This window comes from Canis lupus, chromosome 2 (genome assembly GCF_003254725.2).
Source record: "Canis lupus dingo isolate Sandy chromosome 2, ASM325472v2, whole genome shotgun sequence".
NCBI classification, from domain to species: domain Eukaryota; kingdom Metazoa; phylum Chordata; class Mammalia; order Carnivora; family Canidae; genus Canis; species Canis lupus.
In genome coordinates, this window is record NC_064244.1 from 66424176 (window position 1) to 66449826 (window position 25651).

The 25651-nt window shown below is 40.3% G+C and overlaps 1 protein-coding gene across 1 annotated transcript; it reads left to right on the forward strand.

The window, feature by feature from the left end:
- Window positions 1–630: 630 nt before the first annotated feature.
- Window positions 631–21256, forward strand: DNAJA2 (DnaJ heat shock protein family (Hsp40) member A2). Its single transcript, XM_025447413.3, has 9 exons — window positions 631–4407; window positions 5901–5960; window positions 6287–6510; window positions 9477–9557; window positions 9811–9944; window positions 11816–12012; window positions 17947–18091; window positions 18261–18388; window positions 19472–21256. The coding sequence occupies exons 1-9, from the start codon at window positions 4330–4332 to the stop codon at window positions 19661–19663; spliced, it is 1239 nt and encodes a 412-aa protein (XP_025303198.1). The 5' UTR covers window positions 631–4329; the 3' UTR covers window positions 19664–21256.
- Window positions 21257–25651: the final 4395 nt, after the last annotated feature.

A 25651-nucleotide genomic window follows, 5' to 3' on the forward strand; every position in this document is an offset into this window, starting at 1 on the left:
ACCTAATCGCAATACTTTTTATATTCTTTATCCCTTTCCTTTTCTCCAGAATATATATTACCACCTGATCTACTATATACCCGGTTATTGTCTATCTTCCCCACTAGATATACGTTCTGTGAGGGCAGGGATTTTGTTTTGTTTTTAAAGATTTATTTATTCATGAGATACATACAGAGAGAGAGAGGCAGAGACATAGGCAGAGGGAGAAGCAGGCTCCATGCAGGGAGCCGGATGTGGGACTCGCTCGATCCGGGATCCCGGGAGCAGGCCCTGAGGCAAAGGCAGACGCTCAACCACTGAGCCACCCAGGCATCCCCAGGGGTTTAGTTTTATTTATAGGCACAGGCCTTTATTTATTCCTATCCCTGAATAGTGTTTGTTATACAATGGGGCCATAATACATATTTGATGATGAATGGCAGGGAGGGGCAGAGAGAGAGGGAGAGAATATCTTAAGCAGGCACTGCACCCAGTGTGGAGCCCAATGTGGGGCTCAATTTCACACCCTGAGCCAAAATCAAGAGTCAGGCCCTTAACTGACTGAGCCACCCAGGTGCCTCTAAACATCCACTTTTAATTTATAAGCAACCTGGACTTTTTACAATGTGCTGACATGGAAAGGTCTGACAAGATGGGGTTTGACAAGTTAGCAGTGGGGCTATACACTCTATATAATCATATACACATATGTGTATATATGTTTGTATGTATGTATGTATATATGTATACATCATAAACCACCAAGTTGCCCCATCACTAAACAATCTAGTTTGGGAACCACAAGGAATTTAGTGACCTAAACCTCACAATTTTTTCTTCCCAGAGTACCATCACCAATTCTGTAGTCCGAATATCTTCTTCTTTTTTTTTTTTTTTCATTTTTATTTATTTATGATAGTCACACACAGAGAGAGAGAGAGGCAGAGACACAGGCAGAGGGAGAAGCAGGCTCCATGCCGGGAGCCCGACGTGGGATTCGATCCCGGGTCTCCAGGATCACGCCCTGGGCCAAAGGCAGGCGCCAAACCGCTGCGCCACCCAGGGATCCCGTCCGAATATCTTCATGACAAGAGCCATTAGTACCTTCTTGTGTATCCCCTGAAAAATACTTTAACTGGGATCATCTGCCCTATACATTCAAAACTAATTAGATAAAAGGCTGAAAGAGGCACCTTGGTGGCTTAGTCAGTTAAGCATCAAATTCTTGGTGTCAGCTCAGGTCATGATCTCAGGGTCATGAGATCTAGCCCTGCCACGGGATTCGTGATCAGCACCGAGTCTGCTTGAGATTCTTTTCCTCTCCCTCCCCCTCTGCTCCTCCTAACCCCACTCCCACTTACATATGCACACCTGCACATACACACTCTCTCACTTAAATATTTTTTTAAAAGGCTAAAAACAAAACTGTCTGAACTGACTAAACCATATATACAAGGCTGTCTATAAAGTAATGGATTACATTGTACTATGTTGGTTGTGAACAGTATAAAAGGCCTTAAAGCTATTACAGTTCATATATCTCCTTCCTAGTCCTTATCCACCTTCTCCCCACCTTAATCCCTCACAATTCCATCAGTGCACCAAATTTTAAAAGAATTTTTAAAGGAATTGAACAACAATATAAGTCTGGCAGAAATCTGAAATCACTCCAGGCTCAAACTTTAAATCATTTGCCTGTTGAGAACAGCCCTCAGATGACTGTGACTCAGCATTTTATGGTGCCTGAGACATGAAATGAGATAAAGGTCTTGTTCCCTTCATGGCATTAGCTAAATATGGAGCTAAAATGAAAGAGCTACCTTAAAAACAAGAGTCAGTGGCTGAAGTGTTACAGTGCTCACACTGACACAGGTTTGACTCAATATGTGATGACAGGGAAGAGAGTATATGTCAACTGAAACACACAGAACTGTTCTAAAATAACCCATTGACCTATAAAGCTAGCAAATAATATGGATTGCAACTAACACTCAGAAAGGGAGAAAATATACATAAATGAAAACAAAATTAAAATATGAACTATGGTGCTGGTTTAGAGACAGGTAAAAAATAACTTAGAGCTAAGGAGGGAATTTATCCTACTATTCTTCAATGGACTATCAGAAGCTAAAATTGAACAAGTGAGAATTTTTTTCCTCTTGTTAAAAAAAAAAAAAAAAAGAAAGTTGAGTAAAACCGAAAGAAACCGAAAAGTCCAGCTCTTTTTGACTCTTTATGAGCAGAAAGAAAGATGAAAATAAACTACAAAAAGGTTGCCATAAAGACAGTTTTCAGTTCACATTCTCAGGTGGAGCAGTAACTGATGAATGAAGAAGAAAATATGGTAACTGGCAAGCAGGGAGATGTGGAGAGGTGAGATCATGAAAAAGGACTGAGGGGCATTCCATAGAGACAATGGAGGAAGCTGGGGAATCCCGCTCAGGAAACCAGATATTTAAATGAATAAAGACAATGAACAGACATATAGAAACAACCTATAGGCAACACATGGGCAAAACCCAAGTGCTAATACTCGGCTTTAGCTCCTGTCCTAAGTATGTTAGGAACTCGTTTAGTTCTCTAAACAAGCCAACGACATAAATACTATTAAATCTAACTTTACGCGTGAGAAAATAGCCTTTAAAAATTAAGTAACTTGTTCAAGGTCACATGTTAATGAGGGGCAGATCCAGGCTACCAACCCCCATGATCTAAGTCCACCACAACTTTATACTGACTTTTATGAATGTCTCAAAATGTGAGAAGGAAGTGGGGAAATTGAAAATTACTGAGGCCTTTACTGCATTCAAAAGCAGATCTTGAGGGATACAAAAGAATGAATTTCCCTCTGAGTAATCTACCGCCTATTAATGGAGTTCAGACTCACACCGATAATACCTACTATTCAGATTGAACGTCAGACACATCTAGAAGAGGCACGACCCAATGGGTAGTGGAAACTCAATTGAGAAAATGGTTTCCACCAGGTTATGGAATCAAAAAAGACATTACTGAAAGAAACAGCATTTTGGATAGGGTTTGAAGGAGAGGGAAGAGTTAGGTGGCGGGAGTACCAGGACTTCCCATCGATTACTTCCCAGGGTTTCAGGATACGCATCTTGGCATGGTACTCAAGGCCCTCCACAACCAGGCTGGAAGGGCCGCCAAGGAAGACCTATTCTGAGTGAGATGGTTATGCTGCAGTCTTTACTACCAGTTCAGGTTCCAAAGGGTCAGAACACCGCATTTCCCCCCGCCCCGTCAGGGAGTCGAGGGCAGGCCCTCGGCTTGTTCTCTTGTAACACTCCCCTCCCCCAGTCCCAGCGTCTGCACATCACAGCACGTGGTAGGCGCCCTGCAAACATCTTCTGAAACGAACGTAAATCAGCGGGGACCGATCACCAGGTGACTGTGTGTCCTGCCCGGCTGCCTTACACCCTCAAGAGCTCCGGTGTTGGCTAATTTTAAAGCTATCGACACGTGATCCAAACGCAACCCCGTCGGCCTTAATTAGGATTCCGAGGCCACAAACCTACTGTGAAAGGTCATTAAGGCAACTGTGAGAATCCGAACATGGCCTTAGGAATTAGATGACGGATTTAATTTCATTAGATGTTGATTTGGCCTTAAAAAGTCATGTTAGGTATATACCTTATACTTATGAATAAGACGGTTTCTCTTAAAACACCCGAGATTAGGGGGTATGGGCGGGAGGAGATAAATGAGACAAAACCGGTAAAACACAGCCAACAGCAGTTAGCTGTCCTCTTCGGTGCAACACACTGCTTTCGGTGAGTGTTTAAAAATTCCTTACTACAAGACACACACACGACAGACAGACACACACCCGGGTGCTGTTTTCATCTTAGGCCCGGAGGGAACCAGACGCAGAGGGTCCACCGGCGGCATCTCGGATTCGGAGCACGGCGGGGACCCGGCCCGGTTTTCTCGCCCGCCGGGCCGAAGCTGGCCGAGGGGGCGGCCTCCTCATCCCCTCCGCACCCTCCAGAAACTCCTTTCGCAGAGAGCCGAACTCTTGGAAAGCGCGCGTCACAGTTCTCTCAGCTTCTACGCCGGACCTCGCCCCACCCGCAGGACCCTGAGGAGAAGCGAGCCCAGATCCGGTCGCTTCACCACCGCGACCCCCAACGGCCGCGGCCGAGGGCTCGGGGGCGGGCTCCGCGCAGCGACGTCACGGCGCGCCGTGCGTCGGGTCAAAGTTCAGCCCCGCCCCTCTTCCCCCTCGCTGTCTTCCTCGGCCTGCGCTGCCGCCGACGCCGCCGTGGGCCTGGCTGCGCTCCGTCCGCTCGGTCGCCTTCCTCCCTGAGCGCTGCCCGGCCGGCCGCCATGGCGAACGTGGCCGACACCAAGCTGTACGACATTCTCGGCGTCCCTCCCGGCGCCAGCGAGAACGAGCTGAAGAAGGTAGTGGGGAGCGGGACGGCCGGGCAGGGTGTGAGGGGCACGGGCCTGCTCGGCGGAGGCGGCCAGGCCGCGCTACGGGGCTGCCCACGAGCCGGCTACGGCCGCGGCGGGCGCAGGCTGGGGGGCGGCGGCGGCGGCAGCGGGACCGGCCTCGGCTGACCTTGGGCCGCCGGCCCCGCCCGCCTGCAAATGCAGCAAATAAAACCCACCCCTGCGCAAACACGACGGGAACGCTTCCTTCCTCCCTCCCCCGGCGGGCGCCGGAGGCCGGGCGCTCCCGGGAGGCTGCAGCCTGCGCGGCCCTCCCCGCGCGGAGGTCATCACCCTGGAAAAACAGGTTGGACAGTGGCGCGCAGCGCATCCCCGGCCGCTGGAGAGACAAGTTGCCCACGCCGCGGTCGTGGGCTTCGGAGCCGAGCCCGGGCTGGGGTTAGGGCCTGGCGGGAGGGTCGCGGCCGCCTCCGCCGAGGCCTCCGGGCGGCTGGGGAATGTTTCGCGGGTGCCGCAGCAGCAGCTCCCTGTCCGCCGCCTCCTCCCACTGACCCGTGGCTCTCTGTTTGGGTGTATTGTTCTGTGGGCAGGTAACCTAGCTGTTCTGTACCCGCTTCAGGAATAAGCAAGCCGTGGGTCCCAGCCAAACACCTGAGTGTACACCGACTAAAAATAAACATAAGGTCTGATTATTGCTGTCTGCAATGCTGCGAATCTTTGATCTCGGGATTTCAAAGCTCCTGCGGCATCTGATTAAGCGCTACGCCGTCTTCACGGAGCTGAGAGCGTACAGATTCGTACGCTGAGAAAACGAGAATGCTCCTTAGGCACTGGGACGGGGTAGAGTTGAGAGTAAAATGGACTTCCTGTTACCTTACCGGAAATGCTAGTCTGTATTATATAATTGGTGTGTCTGTGAATGAAGAGTTAAGTGCTGCACGTCCTGGCCACCTCAATGTATGCAACTTCACGAGGACCGAGCCCCCTCCAATTAATCCACCGTATGGAAAAATAAAAGGAGCTTCTCTTGACTTTGTCCTAATGTTTCAATTACAGGGAAGGCAGGAGCCATCCTGACCAGAGGTTCTTACTTTGGCTTGATTTTGGAGTTTTAACAAACTTAAGGATCATTTCTTTAGCCTACATTGGACTCTCTTTTTCGTCTGGTTACTAACCTTCAAAGGCATTTGACAATAGTGAAAATAGGGAATTTTCCAATATTTTGTTTTTCTCTGACATGGTTCTAGTATAGTTTCTGTCTGCTTTTCTGGATCAAGTTAGCGAGTAAACAGTATTGAGGTGGATAAATTAGTAAACAGTATCGAGCTATTTTTTTCAGCTTACGAATTCAGATTGTCAATCTCAGTGAATAAAAGATGTTTTTGGAAAGTTATGGTTTTAAAACATTGCCTCTCAGAAAAATGGGATATTTAGTACTCCTAAATCTTTAAATTAGATTTTGTATGTAACCTTTTTTGTTTGTTTTTTATTTTTTATTGAAGGCATACAGAAAGTTAGCCAAGGAATACCATCCTGATAAGAATCCAAATGCTGGTGACAAAGTAAGTTATTTGAGGACTCCCCCTCCCCCCCCCATGAGGTTTCAGTTTTAAATTGCCCTCCCTGAAAAAAAGAGGAATGTTTTGTAAAGAAAAGTCCCATCTGTTCCCATACAGCCAAATTTTTACATAAAGAGTATTTTGGTTTTGTAATGGGAATGCTAACATTCCAGGCAGTGGTGGGTGGGAGGTAGGACCAGAATCAAACCAAAGGTAATTTATAGCTTTTGTTAGAATAACTAAATTCCAGATTCCTGTAGCCTTTCCCCCACTCCTCTACTTGAAAACCCAATTGTTTTCCTTGTTACTTTTTTTTTTTTTTTTTATAGTTCAAAGAAATCAGTTTTGCATATGAAGTACTGTCAAATCCTGAGAAACGTGAATTATATGACAGATATGGAGAACAAGGTCTTCGGGAAGGTAGCGGTGGAGGTGGTGGCATGGATGATATTTTCTCTCACATTTTTGGTGGAGGATTGTTCGGCTTCATGGGCAATCAGAGTAGAAGTCGAAATGGCAGAAGAAGAGGAGAAGACATGATGCATCCACTTAAGTGAATATCTTTTTTTCTTTTTCTTTTTTTTTAATTAAGTACAATTTTTTCAAGTAGTAATGCTTAGTAATGAGAAAGGCATCAAAAATGTTCCATCCGTTGTCAGAAAAAAAAAATCTTCATTTCCTTACTGTTCTCATTGGATGACTAAATTGAATTTGATAACCTGGGTTATTTTGCTACAGATCTTAAAGGGTGGTTGATATTTCTACTGAGTAGGCAGCTGGTTTTGTTAATATTGATCTGAAGCCACTTGTTACTATATGATTTAAAATTTCAATTTTGAAGATTATTTTCTTTTAAGTATTTAAATTTTCCAAGTTACTTTTTATTCAAAAACTTACAAAGTAAGTGACTGACTAGTTTGTTTACATGTTACAGTCACTCATTACTTGATCCTCAGTGTGAACTCTCCTAAATTGGTTTCCATGGAGCTTGTTGGCTTCTAGCCTGACTTTAACCTGCCAACATATGAATGGTGTCTGACCTTGGTCTTAGACTGAACCCATGAGCCCTCTACAGTATGAAAATAGCTATTTTACTTTGCAAAGTTTGTGAGGTATTTTATCTTCTTTTTCGTGAACCAATAATGGTTTTACTAGCAAATGCCGGAGACTGAGTTTCAAGTGTTTATTTAAAATATTTCATATTACCTAATTTATACTTTTGAGTAGATTAGAGGAAATATAAACTACATTATTTGAATGTCATTCTTTAACTTTTTGTATTTTGAAATAATTTATCCTCAAATTATCATTTGGATATTATTTCAAGAGTAATAGTTGTACAGTGTGGGTTCTTTTTTCTTTGATATAGAAGTGATTTAAGAAGTAAATAGGATCAAGAGAGTACTTACTGTACCTTAATAAATTCTTAATATTCACCTGAAATTTTTTTCATTGTATACTGTAACTGCTGTTTTCTTTTTAACATTACTTAAAATTTATCTGTTGTTAAACATTTCATTTTGGGTGGCTTTATAATATTCCATCCCATGATTTATTTAATCATTCACCTTTTATAGAGGATGTTGCCAATTTTTTGCTGTAATAAATAGCAGTTTTTGAGTATCTTTATTATACAGCTTTGTCTTTTCTTGGTAGAGATTCCCAGGCAGGCATCAGTGTTTTGAGGCTGATAAATACAACTAAATTGCCTTGTAAAAAGATTGTACCAGTTTAACACCATTGGTGGAGAGTGCCAGCCTTAGCCCAGACCATTACCCACATTTTTCCTTCATTGGCCATGTTTGTTGAAGTGCATATTTTTCTGGTCTCTTGGGTAGTGGTTTTGCATACTAAATGTAATTTAATATATAAGGAGGAAAAGACCTGCCTGTTTGTTTTTTTTTTTTTTTAGAGGATTTGGTTAAAGATTGTTACGAGTATAAAAGACAGATGCAGCCAATTGCTTTTGTCTGATTAAGCTGTGGCTATGTCATTATTTGGAAGTGTTGGTAATGTTCCATAAGCGTTTTTATTCTTATACTGCCTAGAATGTATAACAGTTTTAGCTCGAAGTAATGATTTTGAGAAAGTTTGAATACCACGAAATAAATAGTATAGGTGCTTTTCAAAATACTCTTAACTATTCTATTTTTTTTTTTTTTAAGATTTTATTTATTTATTCATGAGAGACACAGAGCGAGAGAGGCAGAGACACAGGCAGAGGGAGAAACAGGCTCAACGCAGGGAGCCCGATGCGGGACTCGATCCTGGGTCTCCAGGATCATGCTCTGGATTGAAGGCGGCGCTAAACCGCTGAGCCACCCGGGTTGCCCCTGTTATTCTGTTTTAAAGTAAAGCTTCACTGCTAAAGGAGACTTGAAAAGACAATGAGAAGGGTAAAACCACATTAAAAGCATTACTTTCAGATCCTAAATGAATAGTATTTTTGAGACTTGATATACATAGATTTTTTTTTTTTTTTTAATTTATTATAGTCACAGACAGAGAGAGAGAGAGGCAGAGACACAGGCAGAGAGAAAAGCAGGCTCCATGCACCCGGAGCCCAATGTGGGATTCGATCCCGGGTCTCCAGGATCGCGCCCTGGGCCAAAGGCAGGCGCCAAACCGCTGCACCACCCAGGGATCCCAATATACATAGATTTTGAGTTAGTTTGGAAATGAATGGTCCTGTCATTCAAATATGCTATATAAAGATGAATTGGCTTTTATCAGTTATATATTCTTTATAAGCTTTTAAACTTTTTTTTTAAATTATAAACCCCTTTGGAAATTTGGTAAAAGTTGTTCAAATATATAATTTTGCTTATAAGTCCGTGGGTCCTTAAGACCTCCTTAAGAAGCCTAAAATTCTGGGCTCTGTATTGAAAACCTGTTCTTTTCCTCCGCTCTGTCACACTATTGATAAGGTCCCTTTCTTTGTTTTGTTTTTGGGATATATGCAATGCAGTTGCATATAACTCCCATAAGTTGTCATATAACTTTGTCTCCCATAAGTTGTCATATAACTTTGTCACCTTTCTAAAAATTGTCCTTTGAGGGGAGCAGCACCTTTAGTAGAGCATGGGTTCTGGAGTCAAGCTGCCTATGTAATCCAGTAAGGCAATTTAACCTTTCCATGCTCAGTTTTGTCTTTTAAAAGGAGGATAATAATTTAACCTCATTCACAGGATTGGGTTAGCTGGAGGACTCCTGACTGAGTCCAGAGGAAGGTTATGATGCTTGAGTTTATGTAGTTACCAGCTTTATCAGAAAATGCAGCATAGCAAATTGTTGGCCTGATCCTGTAGGTTGTGGCTTTGAGCACCACATATACTGTCCATAGTCATAAAATTCTACTAATTTGAGCCAAAAATAAAGCTTCCATCATTTGACTTAATGTAGGTGATTTTTAATTCTTTAAAAGGTTATAGTGGAATTTGCTGTATTAGCTGTTATTTATATATTATATTTAGAAGAACTTGGGCAAAATTTGATTAAACCTAATGCTTTTCTCCCCAGAGTGTCTTTAGAAGATCTGTATAATGGCAAGACAACCAAACTACAACTTAGCAAGAATGTACTCTGTAGTGCATGCAGTGGGTAAGTGTGTGTTCTGGTTTACGAGATAAATTTTCATCTGTTCTTTCAGTGGCATGTTTAGTCTATACCAGGTAAAAGTTGTTCATGATTTAAACCACCCAATACAGAACATTTTCTGATACCTATGAAAGTCAGTTTAAATACTAGTCATTGGGGGTTAAAGATGAAGGTGAAAAGCACATTTCCTATTTGTCATGGCCTATTGGAATGGTCTGTGAGCAAAAAATCTGATTTATACTTTTGTTTGCTTTAGCCAAGGTGGAAAGTCTGGAGCTGTTCAGAAATGTAGTGCTTGTCGGGGTCGAGGTGTACGCATCATGATCAGACAGCTGGCTCCAGGAATGGTACAACAGATGCAGTCTGTGTGTTCTGACTGTAATGGAGAAGGTATGCATGCCGTTACTTCTGCTTTTATGTGGAAATGGATTGGGAATGAAGGAGTTGGAGAGGCTTACAGTTTTTCTCTAATACATGTTTGTATTCATCTTATTAAAGAAAAGATACAGAGTTTTATTTTTTTTAAGATACAGAGTTTTAAAAGAAAAATGTGAAAATAATTATTCCATTATGCTTAGAACACAAGCAGTAAATTTGTATTACATTTGTATTACATTCCTTTCATTTCATTGAAATGAAAGGATAGGCAAAGTTTTTTGTCCCTTTATATTTTTAAAGATTATATTGGATAAAGAGGGAGACAGCAAATTGTTTAGTTATCATTCTGATAAGTGGAGGATTTTACTGTAAGTTTTAGCTAACTTTTAAGGATAGATATGGGGATTGAAGCATTTCTCACAGAAGTAAATACTTTAGGCTGTGGATACCTTTGAAATACTTAGGCTCAGAATGATTTCTGAAACTACTCCTCAACTCTGTCCTTGTAGTGCTTTTATAGCCATAGACAATATATAACCAAATGGGCATGACTAACTTCCAGTTAAACATTTTTTAGAAAAACAAGGACATACCCTATTTGACCTATGGGTTTTAGTTTGCCAGATTTTATTCTAAAGCAGTGCTATCTGATAAAATTTTTCTGCAGTGATGGAAATGTTATGTATATGCAGTGTCAAGTATGGTAACCACTAGTCACCTGTCACTATTCGGTACTTGAAATGTACCTAATGTACCTGAAGAACTGAATTTTTAATTTTAATTAATTTAAACTTTAAATAGTTACAGATGGCTGGTGGCTACCATATTGGACAGCAAAATTCTAGAGCATCTTTTTCCAAATTTCTCCAGGAAGTGATGAGATAATGGAGAAACGGCATATTATATTCCCCTCCTGGAAAGTCTCAGTGCACTATACCTTATTAAAGCCTCTAATAGTTCCTGCTATCAGAAAACCAAAGTTTAGTGAAATCTTGTCCCCTGTACCATTACCATTATGAGGAATTGGTATTTTGCAGTACATACTTTTTGAAAGCAGCATTCTAGAAATAGTCCCTGAAGTCATTAATTATACATGTTACCTAAGCATTAAAGTATGCCAGTAATCAGCCAGTAGTAATCAACCAGTAGTAAAGTATGCAAGTAATCAATGCTATTTTTTCACAATATACTATGTAGAGCTTTAGTTTTACTTTATTATACCATTAATTAAATGTTTCAGAAGAATACAAAGAGAGAAGAAGCCATGTTGTCTTAAACATGATGTGGAGATACTCAGTGTCAGCTAAAATTTAGCCATTTCTTAATTGGTTTTGGAAATTTCTCAGTAATAGTATACCTACATAAAGGAAGATCTATAATAGGACACCTGAGCAGAGGTTAGTCTCGGAAATAAATAAGATCCTGTACCAACTATACAATGTAGTAACAAGCCATAAAGGATTTTAAAATTTTTATTTCAGTGGTCTCTGTCAGCAGGGTTAAACTTATATGAAACTAAGAAAACAAAAAATGAAGTAGTGCTTCTAGAAGTTTTAGCATCAAACCACCCATTTTGTTTCCTTGATCCTTAGTCTTTGTTTTAACTTTAGGAAGTAGAGTCAGGAGCCAAGAAAGTGTTGTTTAAGATGTATTGCATTTTTCATATGTTTCTTCTCTGAAATGGAGGGAACCAGGTAGCTGAGTCTTTCAGGTAGCCCACAGTAAGATGTGAATCTCTGTTATTAGGATTGATAGCATTAAATAAAACTTTAGATAGCAGTTAAGTCCAGAACATTTATTTAATGAATAAAAAGATTATCAAGATATATTTAAGAATGCAGTATAATATACTTGCTGGAAGTTTGAATACTCTTTCTTTCTAGGAGAGGTAATTAATGAAAAGGACCGCTGTAAAAAATGTGAAGGGAAGAAGGTGATTAAAGAAGTCAAGATTCTCGAAGTCCACGTAGACAAAGGCATGAAACATGGACAGAGAATTACATTTACTGGGGAAGCAGATCAAGCCCCAGGAGTGGAACCAGGAGACATTGTTCTTTTGCTACAAGAGAAGGAACATGAGGTAATTTCCTTTTTGCTTGTTTGATTTTCGTTTTATTCAGAAATGGGTCTTGTGGTCAAGATACAGGTTAGATCTTTTTGGATACGTAGAACAACATTGAACATAAATTGTTAAGTGGTTGGGCTGAGTTCATAAGAACTAACTTGTTTAGTAGGTGAACAAGGCAGGTGTAGTCAAAGCACTGAAAAGGAGTCAGTTTTGGTTCCAGCTCAGCCATTGACTAGCACTATAATCTTAAATAATCCTGTTGTCTCTGTACCCGTTTCTTTGTTTATGAAAATAAGGGTATTGGACCAGATGATCTAAGGCAGCTTATTTTTCATTGTGAAACTCCTTTGATGGGTGGTGAATGGTGGGTGGATAGGACTTCAGTGCTGGTCTCCTGATTTGTTTTACATAATGGGTTAACCAGGTAAGCTTTTCTTGAAAGAAAAGGTTCTACAGCTTAAAAGAATTATCTTGGGGGCACCTGGGTTGTTCAGGTTATGATCTTGGGATCCTGGGATCAAGGCCCCCATCAGATTACCTGCTCAATTGCTTCTCCCACTGCCCCTCCCCTCTGCTTGTGCTCATAGGTGCGCCTGCACGTTCTCTCTCTCAAATAAATAAAATCTTTTTTTAATTTTTTTTTTTTTTTTTTGAAAATATCCCATAACTTTAATTGACCCTTGCCCTCCCCAGGCACACACGGCCCCATAGATTCATACAGTGAATCAGACAGGGAGCGGCACCCGCATCCAAGATGTCAGTACATTCAGAAGATGAGGGACAAATTAGTTCCATATCCCATTCTGGCGAGTGCATAGCTGTGCCCTCCACTTGTTATCTCATTTAATCCCCATACAGAAACCGAGGCTCAAAGTGGTCAGTAAAATCTTTTTTTAAATAAATAATTTTGGATATATATTGTATGTCATGTACAAGGCATAATTAACTGGTCCAACGATGTGGTCTAGTGTATATTTTAATTATATCATTGCACGTACTTTTTTTTTAATATTTTATTGATTTATTCATGAGAGACACAGAGAGGCAGAGACCTAGGTAGAGGGAGAAACAGGCTTCATGCAGAGAATCCGATGTAGGACATGATCCCAGGACTATGGGATCACATCCTGAGCCAAAGGCAGAAGCTCAACCGCTGAGCCACCCAGGCATCCCTGCACATATATTTTTTAAAGTGCTATAGAATATACTGTGGACCTTTATTCTTGAAGACTATATCTGGAGCTATTCAGGAAACCCCTTTAGTAATCACCCAGATCCTTGACTACAGAAGCCTTTGACAGGGTTCTGGCATCATACTTGATCACATTGACCTGAGTTTCGTTTCGTTTCGTTTCGTTTCTTTTCGTTTCGTTCTTTTCTTTTCTTTTCTTTTCTTTTCTTTTCTTTTCTTTTCTTTTCTTTTCTTTCTTTTCTTTTCTTTTCTTCTTTCCCTTTCTTTTCCTTTCTTCCCTTTTCTTCCTTTCTTCCTTTCTTCCTTCCTTTCCTTTCCTTTCCTTTCCTTTCCTTTCCTTTCCTTTCCTTTCCTTTCTTTCCTTCCTTTCCTTCCTTTCCTTCCTTTCTTTCCTTTCTTTCCTTTCTTTCTTTTTTTTTAAAGGTTTTCTTGGGATCCCTGGGTGGCGCAGTGGTTTGGCGCCTGCCTTTGGCCCAGGGCGTGATCCTGGAGACCCGGGATCGAATCCCACATCAGGCTCCCGGTGCATGGAGCCTGCTTCTCCCTCTGCCTATGTCTCTGCCTCTCTCTCTCTCTGTGACTATCATAAATAAATTAAAAAATTAAAAAAAAAAAAGGTTTTCTTTATTCATGAGAGACACAGAGAGAGAGGCAGAGACACAGGCAGAGGAAGAAGCAGGCTCCAGGCAGGGAGCCTGATGTGGGACTCGATCCGGGTCTCCAGGATCACACCCTGGGCTGAAGGCAGCGCTAAACTGCTGAGCACTGGGCTGCCCGACTTGAGTTTCTCTAAAGGTCTTTACATCATAAGTCAAATCATCTTTTTAGTTTGTAATAAAACTTTCTCCCATTTGATAGTGATTTTTACAAATAAAGTAAATTTTGAAAATCAAGTAAAGAATCTAATAGAGAGGGGATCCCTGGGTGGCTCAGAGGTTTAGCGCCTGCCTTTGGCCCAGGGTGCGATCCTGGGACTCCAGGATCGCACCCTGGCCCAGCATGGAGCCAGCTTCTCCCTCTGCCTGTGTCTCTGCCTCTCTCTGTCTATGTCTATCATGAATAAATAAATAAAATCTTTAAAAAAATCTAATAGAGAATAAAGCTATTATTGAGATGCAGATTCTGGGAATTTGATTAGATTAATTCCCTCACTAGAATGTGGCTTGCTTTCTTACACGAGTGTTTCTCGGTAAATTTCTTACCTCAACAAAGCTGTAAATTACTATATGTATATCTAGGCCCTTTTAGGATATTGCCAAACTACAACTAGCAAGGGCTTCTTGCTTGCTAAAAAATAGTAATTCTTAGAATTCTGCCTTAGGATCTTTTAGGTGTGAAGTATTTGTAACTCTTCTAAAAGGTTCTCTGTTAACTGGTATTGTAGCCATTTCCTCATTTGTGCAATCATGCCTTTCTTGCGCAACACCATAGCAAGGCATAAAGGCAGAAAGATAGCCAAGTAATTGAGACGTTTACCGTATATTTGAGTATAAACTGTATTGTGAGATGGTACAGATAACTTGGGTATTTTTGTTGATCTATCATTGGAATAGTTTGAGGGCAGTTACCAAATGATGTTGGGCAATGCAGCAGCAGGAGGGTAACGGAGAAGTTAAGAAGTAATGGCTATTTGGAGGAGAGTTTTTGGTTTGTCAGACTGGTGAAACCTTTTTCTATCCATATATTCAGCCTTAGTGTTGCTACATAATTAAATTAGGGTTTTAAAAATACAGATTACTGGATTTGGAGACAAGGACTTAAATTCCGACTCCGCATTAACTACTAGTTTTGGGCTCCCTGGGCTTGGCTTTGCTTTCTAAATACAAAGGTAGGATATTGTAGAATCAGATGAGATCATGAGTAAGCTCCTTTTCTTTTTTGGGGCTGTGGAGAGGCTTTTGGAAGAAGGTCCATCTCTTGTTGGAACTGGTGGAATTGCATGGAATTTCCAACAGATAGAGGTAATTGTCTAAGGTAGAAAATAGGAGCTGGTAGAGGTTAGAGTGGAAGTTCAACTAGTGAGAGGTCAAAAGTGGTTACTACTTTGGTTTTTTATGACAAGTAAAGTAAATTGGAGCCCAAGATGAGATTTAGGCATCTTAATTAATACCACTGAAAATATTAATCTTTTTGTTTTTTTAAGAATTTACTTGCTTTGGGGGTGGGGGCAGGAGGGAGAAAAGGAGAGAGAGAATCTCAAGGAGACTCCCTGTTGAGCACGGAGCCCAACGCGAGCCAATCCCATGACCTTGGGATCATGATCTGACCTGAGAACGAAACTAAGAGTTGGATGCTCAACTGACTGAGCCACCCAAGTGCCCTGAAAATGTTCATCTTCTAAGAAAATTTGGCTAATCTCAACTAGTTCGTGAAAAAGCTTGTAGCTATTTTGTTTGGGGCTTTTTTTTTTTTTTTTTTTTTTCCACTCCCAACTCTTGTGCTGAAGGAATTGTCAGGCCATGAGGTCAGGGTGGGTGCTGTAGCTAAAACAGTATAAATCTGATTAAAAAAAATTTTCAATTTTGAGAGTGCTATATATAATGGGTATTTGTCTTTCAGTACAGGTGTGTGTCTGTTTTGGTGATAATAGCCACCATTGTGCATTTGCCCAGCAAAGAACCACTATATCTGGTGATATTAGTCTCTTCTCTAATGTTCTATACTTTGTTTTCCAGAAATTATTATATCTTTAAGTCTTTCACTATCTAGTTCTTAGGTTGTCCCTCTTTATTAATCTGATCTTTCAAAGATTCCCTGAATGTCCTTGCTTGTTTATTCTCTGTTCGAATTTTCACATCAAATTTTCCAGTGTACTCACCCTTCCACCAGTTAGTTCCCCGTACCCCCCAAAACAATCCTGATACCATCTTTAAATGGAATCACTTTAAGTTGAACTGTGGTCTAGTGTATATTTTAATTCCAAGAATATGGTGTCTTGTTCTCTACTTCTGATGTAGCGTTAACCAAAGGATATTTGGTTATAGATGGTTCTTAGAACAATAGTATTATAAAGATGTTCAGAAACACTAGCATTTTACAGTTAGAAAAACATTAAAACAGGGATGCCTGGGTGGCTCAGTGGTTGGGTGTCTGCCTTCGGCTCAGGGCATGTTCCTTCTGAGGAGCCTGCTTCTCCCTCAGCCTGTGTCTTTGCCTCTCTGTGTCTCTCATGAATAAATAAATTAATTAAAAAAAATTTAAAACATCTTGTGTTAAAGAATTCTTACTGAATTTAATTTTTCCACCCACTGTGAGAAACAGTTGAGTAAATACACAGAGGTAATACATTTAGTGGTTCCCTACTTTAGCTTACATTAAAATCACTGGGGTTAAAATCAGAATCACTTTAAAATCACTGGGGTTAAAATCAGAATCACTTTAAAATCACTGGGGTTAAAATCAGAATCACTACAGATTGCTGGGCCCCACCTCCTTGGTTTCTGATGCAGTAGGTATGGGGTGTGGCCCAAGAATGTGCATTCCTAACAAGTTTCCTGGTGCTGCTGAGGCTGTTGGTCCAGGACCACTGATCAAGATAATGGTTTGAGATTAACTTTCCTTTATTGGTAAATTTAGGAAATTCAAGTGAAATTCAGATTTTCATTTTTACCTAACTGAACTGGCCAGGATTTAAAATTTTTTTAATTTAAATTCAATGTAGTTAACATATACTGTATTATTAGTTTCAAGGGTAGATTTTAGTGATTCATCAGATGCATATAGAACCCAGTGCTCATTCCATCAAGTGCCCTGCTTAATGCCCATCCCCCATTTATCGCATTACTCCACCCACCTCGCCTCCAGCAATCCTCAATTTGTTCTGTATTGTTGAGTCTCTTGTGATTTGTCTCTCTCTGTTTCCATCTTTAAGTCAGGTGTGTGTGAAATTGGATGTATTTTTCCTGCACATTGAAATCAGCTCAGGGGGATCCCTGGGTGGCGCAGCGGTTTAGTGCCTGCCTTTGGCCCAGGGCGTGATCCTGGAGACCCGGGATCGAATCCCACGTTGGGCTCCCAGTGCATGGAGCCTGCTTCTCCCTCTGCCTGTGTCTCTGCCTCTCTCTCTCTCACTGTGTGCCTATCATAATTAAAAATAAATAAGTAAATAAATAAATAGATAAATAGAAATCAGCTTAGAAACATACTTGATGTTTATTGAATAATCTTTGCATTATCTAGTCCATAAGCTAATTAGTTACTGTTAGCATTTGCTATCTTGATATATTCATTTAAATTCAAAATTTGAATTTTAGGTGAGATAAAACTCATAAATGTGTAAAGTATGATAGTGAGCCCTTTTAGTGGCCAAGCATTACTGGTTGAGAAATATTCAACATAAAAGTTGAACTTGGGCTCTCCCCTTCCCCTGTTAGGATCATGTCTGAGGAGTACTCCCCAAGGTGAACCTGATCTACAGAATCCTGCTGGACTGTCTACACCTTTTTTTGCTCAGAGGCAGGGTCAGGAAATGAGCCCCAATTGGAGAATATACCTGGTTCTGTTTTTTTGAGCCTCAACTATGCCTTATGAACCATTGTTTTCTCAGTTCTAATGCTTTTCTGATAGAAATTTCTAGCATATTAGTGAGAATAGCTAAGTTTCCTTTTATAAATTTAGGGAATTACGGATGATGACAGTTTGGCTTTTATAATGAATGGTAAAATTAAGGCTTTGAAATAATTTTGAGGAACACAACACAATAGGGTATGGCTCCATAATTTTTTAATTTGTGTGTGTGTGTGCTTTATTTGTAGGTGTTCCAGAGAGATGGGAATGATTTGCACATGACATATAAGATAGGACTTGTTGAAGCTCTATGTGGATTTCAGTTCACATTTAAGCACCTTGATGGACGTCAGATTGTGGTGAAATACCCTCCCGGAAAAGTAATTGAACCAGGTAAATCTTGATTTCTGTCTGATCCAGGGTTCCATGTGTGTTTTTTTTTTTTTTTTTTTTTTTTTTACAATTTGTAATTTTTTATAGTAGATGACTCAAAAGAACTACTGAATACCTTTCTTCTTTGGTAACATTCTTAATAGTTTCTTTTTACTTACTCAAATAATAGGATGTGTCCGTGTAGTTCGAGGTGAAGGAATGCCACAGTATCGTAATCCCTTTGAAAAAGGTGATCTTTACATAAAGTTTGATGTGCAGTTTCCTGAAAACAACTGGATCAACCCAGACAAGCTTTCTGTAAGTGTTCTAAGTATAAGCAAACAAAGTTCAATAATAGTAATATTTCTTGGTCACTTTTGATTTATTTTTGGTACTTAGATTTGAACATGTAATTTTGAAAATTTTGCTTTTTTACCATTAGTTGGGTCATGCTGGTGATTTTTTTTTTTTTTTAATTTTATTTATTCATGAGAGAGACAGAGAGGCAGAGACACAGGCAGAGCAAGAAGCAGGCTCCATGCAGGGCGTCCGATGTGGGACTTTATCCTGGGACTCCAGGATTACACCCTGGGCTGAAGGCAGTGCTAAACCACTGAGCCGCCTGGACTGCCCCATGCTGATGATTATTAAAGGCGAGGCTTGGGTCGCTTGAGTGACTGAGTCAGTTAAGCATCCAACTCTTATTTCATCTCAGGTCTTGATCTCAAAGTGGTGAGACAAGTCCTATGTGAGGCTCCAAAGCCTGCTTAAGAGTCTCCCTCTCTCTTTATTTTTTCCCCCTCTCTCTTAAAAAAAAAAAAAAACAACAAAAACAAAAAACCCGGGGGGGGGGGGGTGCGGGGGTGCAGCCCAGGTGGCTCAGCAGTTTGGTGCCACCTTCAGGCCAGGGCATGATCCTGGAGTCCCAGGATTGAGTCCCACATCAGGCTCCCTACATGGAGCCTGCTTCTCCCTCTGGCTGTGTCTCTGCCTCTCTCTCTCCCCCCCCCCCAATAATACTAAAATTTTTTTTTAAAAATTGAATTAAAAAAAAGAGTCTCCCTCTCCTCCACCCCCACACTCTTTATCTCTTTAAAAAGAAAAAAACAACAAGTGTTGCTGGTGTAAATGTTCATGGTGCCAAGCAGGAAATACATAAAGAATTAAATCATACTGGATGTAAAGCAATTGTTTCTTTGTTTCCTAAGCAATAGTTGGGTTGTGCAAAAGATTATCTGCAGATTTGACCTGTGGGTCATCAATTTGTGATCTCTGGCTTAAAGTGCACTAGACTTACCTATTTTACCTCTCAAAGAAGTATATACCGTGGATTGTATCCAAAGGAACATTGAAGATAGCCCACAAACTCACTTGTTTTGTTTTGTTTTGATTTTAATAAAGGAACTAGAAGATCTTCTGCCATCTAGACCAGAAGTTCCAAACATAATTGGAGACACAGAAGAGGTAGAGCTTCAAGAATTTGATAGCACTCGGGGCTCGGGAGGTGGTCAGAGGCGTGAAGCCTATAATGATAGTTCTGATGAAGAAAGCAGCAGCCATCATGGACCAGGAGTGCAATGTGCCCATCAGTAAACTGCAAACAAATTGCACAGGTGGATTTTCTTTTCCACATTTGCCCAGTTTGCTTTCAGCGATCCAGCTGGAGTGTCTGGTCAATCCAGAAGAACTGATGGACATTTGTTGGTCTATGTGTAACTTTTAAAATTGGTATAGTATCTACAGAGTGTATAATTTAAACTAACCACAAAGCTTTACATCTTCATTTTGACTGTTCTGTAGCAGAATAAAGCACTTGAAAGGAAACAAGACTCCCTTTCACACATGGGTTATAAGTTTCAGTCCTGGTATCTGTGCTTGATTTTTATCAGTTTTGTGTAGATTTTATGTTTCATATTTTAAATCCAAATCCCACATTGTAAAGTTTGTGTACAATTTGTCCTGAAGCTTTGTGTTTGGCTGCACCTGCGTAAGCTGCTACAAATAGAATAAAGAATTTCATAGCCTGTATCTATCATTTAGATGCATGGAAAAATGGGCTTTGCACACAATGGGTTTGGAGCTGACTGGGAACAATGGAAAAAAAAATAACATTAGCTGTGGTTGTAAAGTCCCCCCCCCCCTTTTTTTTTACCATCTTGTGAAAGGTTTCTGAAACTCGATAATAAAAAGCAGTTGGTATAAATTATTCTTTGTGTCACATTTTTAGAAGGAAGAACATACTTTGAACTGTAAAATGTATCCTTAAACTGGAGAATGTATCCTTCATTCTGGTTCTTAAGCAGCCCTTAAAAACCCATTGGCCTGAAGCTTATGCCTCAGGTATGTGCCCATTTTATAGTCTTAAAAGGCATAAAGAAAGTTTGATATGTTGGTAGAAACAGGCTTTATTGGCTTCAATTGATGCTTGTACAGTCAAGGACATCTGAGTTCTGTAACTCATAAGTTATGATCCTGAGCGTTGGGGCCAGGTTAACCTAGCCTCTGTATCTCCCCACAACTACCCCCTTTTAAAAATAAGGTAACAGCAAATCAATATTAGAACCATGTCTGCATAGAACCTGTTAAAATGCTCTGTTTTCATTAAATGTTAAGTTAAAGATTCTCTGTCTCCATTAAGTTGAATATTTGAGATTGGGGGAAGCATTGATTACTAATGTTTTTTAGAAAAGTAAGACTAGTAGGCTGGTATGAGAAAAATCAGGTAAAACTACTATGAAGAGGATGTGTCACTCTTCTTTCCATCTTCTATTACCTTTTCATTCCCAGAGTAGATATTTTTAGAACACACTTTAATTTTAGGGGAAAGACATCAGTTGTACATTTTACATTTGTAAAAGAACAAATGGGGGAAACTGAGAACTAAAAATGTATTATGCCATCCCTGAGCCTAAACACAGTACTTGTAGTTTCTTTCTGGGTCTACCGGAACCTGAATGGGGGCGGGGGGAAGTGTCCTGGCTTTAATCAAGGCCTGTGAGGTTTAAATTATTGCCCTATCCGCTCTACCTCCATTGTACAAGAAATATTTTACAACCAGCCTGGGCAAGATTCAACAGCATAGTAGTTTTGTATCCAAGATTACTTCCCCACAACCACTTTAAGGGTAAGAAATGAAGTGGCAATATAAAGTTTGTAGCCTTTCCAATAAAGGTTTATAAAACATTAGAGTTGTTCAGTGTAGTCTTTGTTTTAATTCTTCTACCCAGCCTTTTTGGCCATAGCAAAACCATAAGGAAAGAGGATAAAACCTTGTTAAGATCTGTTATTTCACCTGTATACAGAATAAGCATATATAGTATCAACAGCACAAAGAATCTTTTTTAACAACTTTATTGAAACAATAACTCCTATGCCATTAAATCTACCTTTTAATAACAGGTGGAAAGTCAAAAAATAAAAAAAAAAAATTAAAAAAAAAAAGGGATCCCTGGGTGGCGCAGCGGTTTGGCGCCTGCCTTTGGCCCAGGGCGCGATCCTGGAGACCCGGGATCGAATCCCACATCAGGCTCCCGGTGCATGGAGCCTGCTTCTCCCTCTGCCTGTGTCTCTGCCTCTCTCTCTCTCTCTGTGACTATCATAAATAAAAAAAAAAAAAAAAAAAAATTAAATAACAGGTGGAAAGTCATTGGTCTCCAGTATATTAAGTTTGCAACCATCACCACTAATTCCAGAACATTTTCATCACCCCAGAAGAAAAACCCCAAACCCATTAGCATTCACTCCCCTTTCCATTCACCAGCCCCTGGTGTACAGTCACTTAGTTTCATTTTGAATAAATGGAGTCAACATCTGGCCTTTTTTAAGCTGATCATTTCTCTTTAAGCTGTATGTTTTCAAGATTTTTCCCTGTCATAGAATGCATCAGTACTTCGTTTTTATTGCCAAGTAACCTATTGTGTAGCTAGCAATACACTATTGGCGTTTGTTTACCCATCCATCACTTGATGGACATTTGGGGTTTTTTCCATTTGAATAATGCTGCTATGAACACGTATAAATTTTTGTGTAGGGATCCCTGGGTGGCGCAGCGGTTTGGCGCTTACCTTTGGCCCAGGGCACGATCCTGGAGACCCGGGATCGAGTCCCACATCGGGCTCCCGGTGCATGGAGCCTGCTTCTCCCTCTGCCTGTGTCTCTGCCTCTCTCTCTCTCTCTCTCTCTCTCTATCATAAATAAATAAAAAAAATTAAAAAAAATTTGTGTAGACATATTTGTAATTTTAGATCTATACCTAAGAGTGGAATTGCTGGGTCACATAGTGTTTAATCTTTTGAAAAACTGCCAAACTTCTCCAGAAAGTGCACCATTTTACCGTCCTACCAGCAATGTATGAGATTTCAATTTTTCCGCATTAACTGCCAACGTTTGTTAATACCTGTCATCCTAGTGGGTAAGGAAGTGGTTTATTTGCATTTGCCAAATGTCTAATGTTAGGCATCTTTTCATGTGCTTACTGGCTATTTGTATATCTTTGGAGAATTGTATTCAAATCCTTATCTCCCCTCATACTTTATTCAGATTTTCTTCGTTTTTATCTTCTGTTCCAGAACGTCCTGTTATATTTAGTCATACCTGCATAGGCTCCTCTTTCCTATGACGCTCCTCTTTCCTATGACACTCCTCAGACTTGCTTTTTGATGACCTACACAATTTTGAGGAATACTGGTCAGCTATTTTGCAGAACGTCCCTTGATTATATGTGTAAAGTTGTTTCTCACCGCACTGGTTGCAGGAATGAATCTAGTATAATGTTGAAAAACCTGTTTATTCTGCTCATAACACTTCTGACACTACCTGGAGTTAGCGCAGACCCCCCAGGTTAAGGGCTCAGTCACACAAGCCTGCCCTGACTTCAAGTGTCAATCACAAGTCCCAGGTGGTTGCCTACACTTCTGACCAACTGCTAATCAGCGGTGTCTACAGCCCCTCCTCAGGTTCAATAATTTACTAGAATGGCTCACAGAACTCAGAAAAACTGGGCAGCCCAGGTGGCTCAGCAGTTTAGTACTGCCTTCAGCCCAGGACCCAATCCTGGTGGCCCCGGATTGAGTCCCATGTCGGGCTCCCTGCATGGAGCCTGCTTCTCTCTGCCTCTCTCTGTGTGTCTCATGAATAAATAAACCTTTAAAAAAATATAATGCCCAATACCTGCCACCGCAGTCTTAATCAGTGGTAGAAGAATGGCCAGTCTCAGAACAATTGGTGTCATTGGCCATTTTTGATTGAACTTAATCTCAGCCTCTCTACCCCTGCTGGAGGGAGGTCTGGGGTAGGGCTGAAAGTTCCAACCCTCTAGTCATATGGTTGGTTCCTCTGGTAACCAGCTTCCATCCTTCTAGAGTCATCTCATTAGCATAAACTCACATTTGGTTGAAAGGGTCTTGTTTTGATTAAAAAAGACTCCTCCCACAGCTACAGGGAATGCTAAGGGTTTTAAAGAGTTCTGTTCTGGGAACCAGGAATAGAGACCAAACGTGTATTTCTTAGTCTATCACAGTGTTATCTCAGTGAAACCCCTCAGCACACACTGGTGCACATTAAAACTCTGTCAAGGCACACGTGTAACACAGGTTTCAAACAGCCTCCTTGCACTCATCATCAGTCTAGACTGTTATTTCACTGAATCATTGAGAAAGCTTGCCCTGCCATCTGCCTACCATTTGCTTAGTTGTTGAATTCCACTCTGCATGTACAGTGACCTAGCAGAATTGTAAACCTTTGCCCACATGGGAAACAAGTTTATCAACTAGTGTACAAGCTAAGAATAGTTTCTTTTTTTTTTTTAAGAATAGTTTCTTTTACAGATTTCCAGAGTGACGGGTCAGCAACCTCACTCCAGGGAGATTGTTTAATATGTTGTAATATAGTTAGTGTTTTTGTGTTCTGCATTTCATTCTAGGAACAACCCCCATCACCTCCTAAGTGATGTTTTTAAATCTGCATACATTGAGGGTCACCGTGCTATAAAGTTCACTGTGTTTTGACAAATGCATTGTGTCATGTATCTACTGTTACAGTGTCACACCCTAAGGAAACCCTGTGCTTCACCCGTTCAACTCCCCTCTCCCCACTCCTGAACCCATGGCAACTTCTTACACTTTCTCACTTTTCTAGAATTGCATATAATTAGAGTGATACAGTTAGTATACAGCCTTTTCAGACTGGCTTTCACCTAGCAATATGCATTTAAGATTCATCTATATCAAAAAAAAAAAAAAAGATTCATCTATATCTTTTCATAGCTTGGTAACTCATTTCTTCTCGTTGCTGACTAAGATTCTATTGTATGATGTACCGCTATTTATCTTTTATCAAGATATTCCATTTGCAAAATTTTTTTGCCACCTCGTGGGTTCTCTTCACTTTCTTCATGTTGTCCTTTGAAGCACAAAGATGGTGTCCTTTGAAGCACAAAGATTCTTTTTTTTTTTTTTAGCACAAAGATTCTTAATCTTTAAGTCCAACTTATTTTTTTCTTTTGTTTACTTGTGCTTTTGGTGTGACATAAAGAATTTTAACTAAAATGTGTAACACTGAGGATGGAACCTTCAGTGTTCATTTTGGTGGAGTAGCTGCTTTTTTGCATACAACAATCATAGTTCTGGGGCGTAGGAAGGACATTGTGGATCCTACCTGGTAACTGATATTTTACTTGGGAAGCTCACGTGAAGTTACTGTTAACAATGGTATCAATTAGGTCTTACCTATTTGGCTGAAAGTACTAATTATACTGACTCATTTTCTTGCCAATCCATTTACTTATGCCACACAGAGTAAGTTAGATCCATAAACCGAGACTTCCTTTTTTGACTCTCTATTTTGCAAGTCTTATGTTCTTCCAGTGTCAAGTAAACACATTTTATATTAATATAAATAGCTGGGGTTTGATTATAAAGAGATGGATGTAATCTAATAATTATTCCAAGAGTCTTATGATTAATTCATCCCCAGTTACAAGGGATTTGATAAAATTCTGAAGCCCACATAGTCTAGCGCAGACTTCTACAGAATATTTAGTGTAATTCTTGTTTTTAATTTCTGAAAGTTCAGTTATATCACTGGTCAGAATGAAACAATTGCCAGTACCACTGAATGTCAGGCTAAAGAAAAGAACCTGAAGAAGCTCTTTCACTGTGGCAGGTTGAGGACTTTCATTAATGATATTTTACCAGTCTATGTGTGAACAACTAATCATCCTCCTGTGATCTATAAATTATTTTCTGTTAGGAAGGCAGCACCTGATCATTAAAAAATGAGATTTGAGGGCAGGCCGGGTGGCTCAGTGGTTTAGCACCGCCTTCAGCCCAGGGTGTGATCCTGGAGACCCGGGATGGAGTCCCGTGTCAGGTTCCCTGCATGGAGTCTGCTTCTCCCTCTGCCTGTGTCTCTGCCTCTCTCTTTCTCTCTGTGTCTCTCACGAATAGATAAATAAAATCTTTTGAAAAAAAAATGAGATTTGAAAGAAATGAATAATCCACTTCTCAAATCCCATACTAATGAGACTATCAGTACAAACAGATTGGTCTTTATTCAAGATTTTTTTTAATGCATATAGAACCA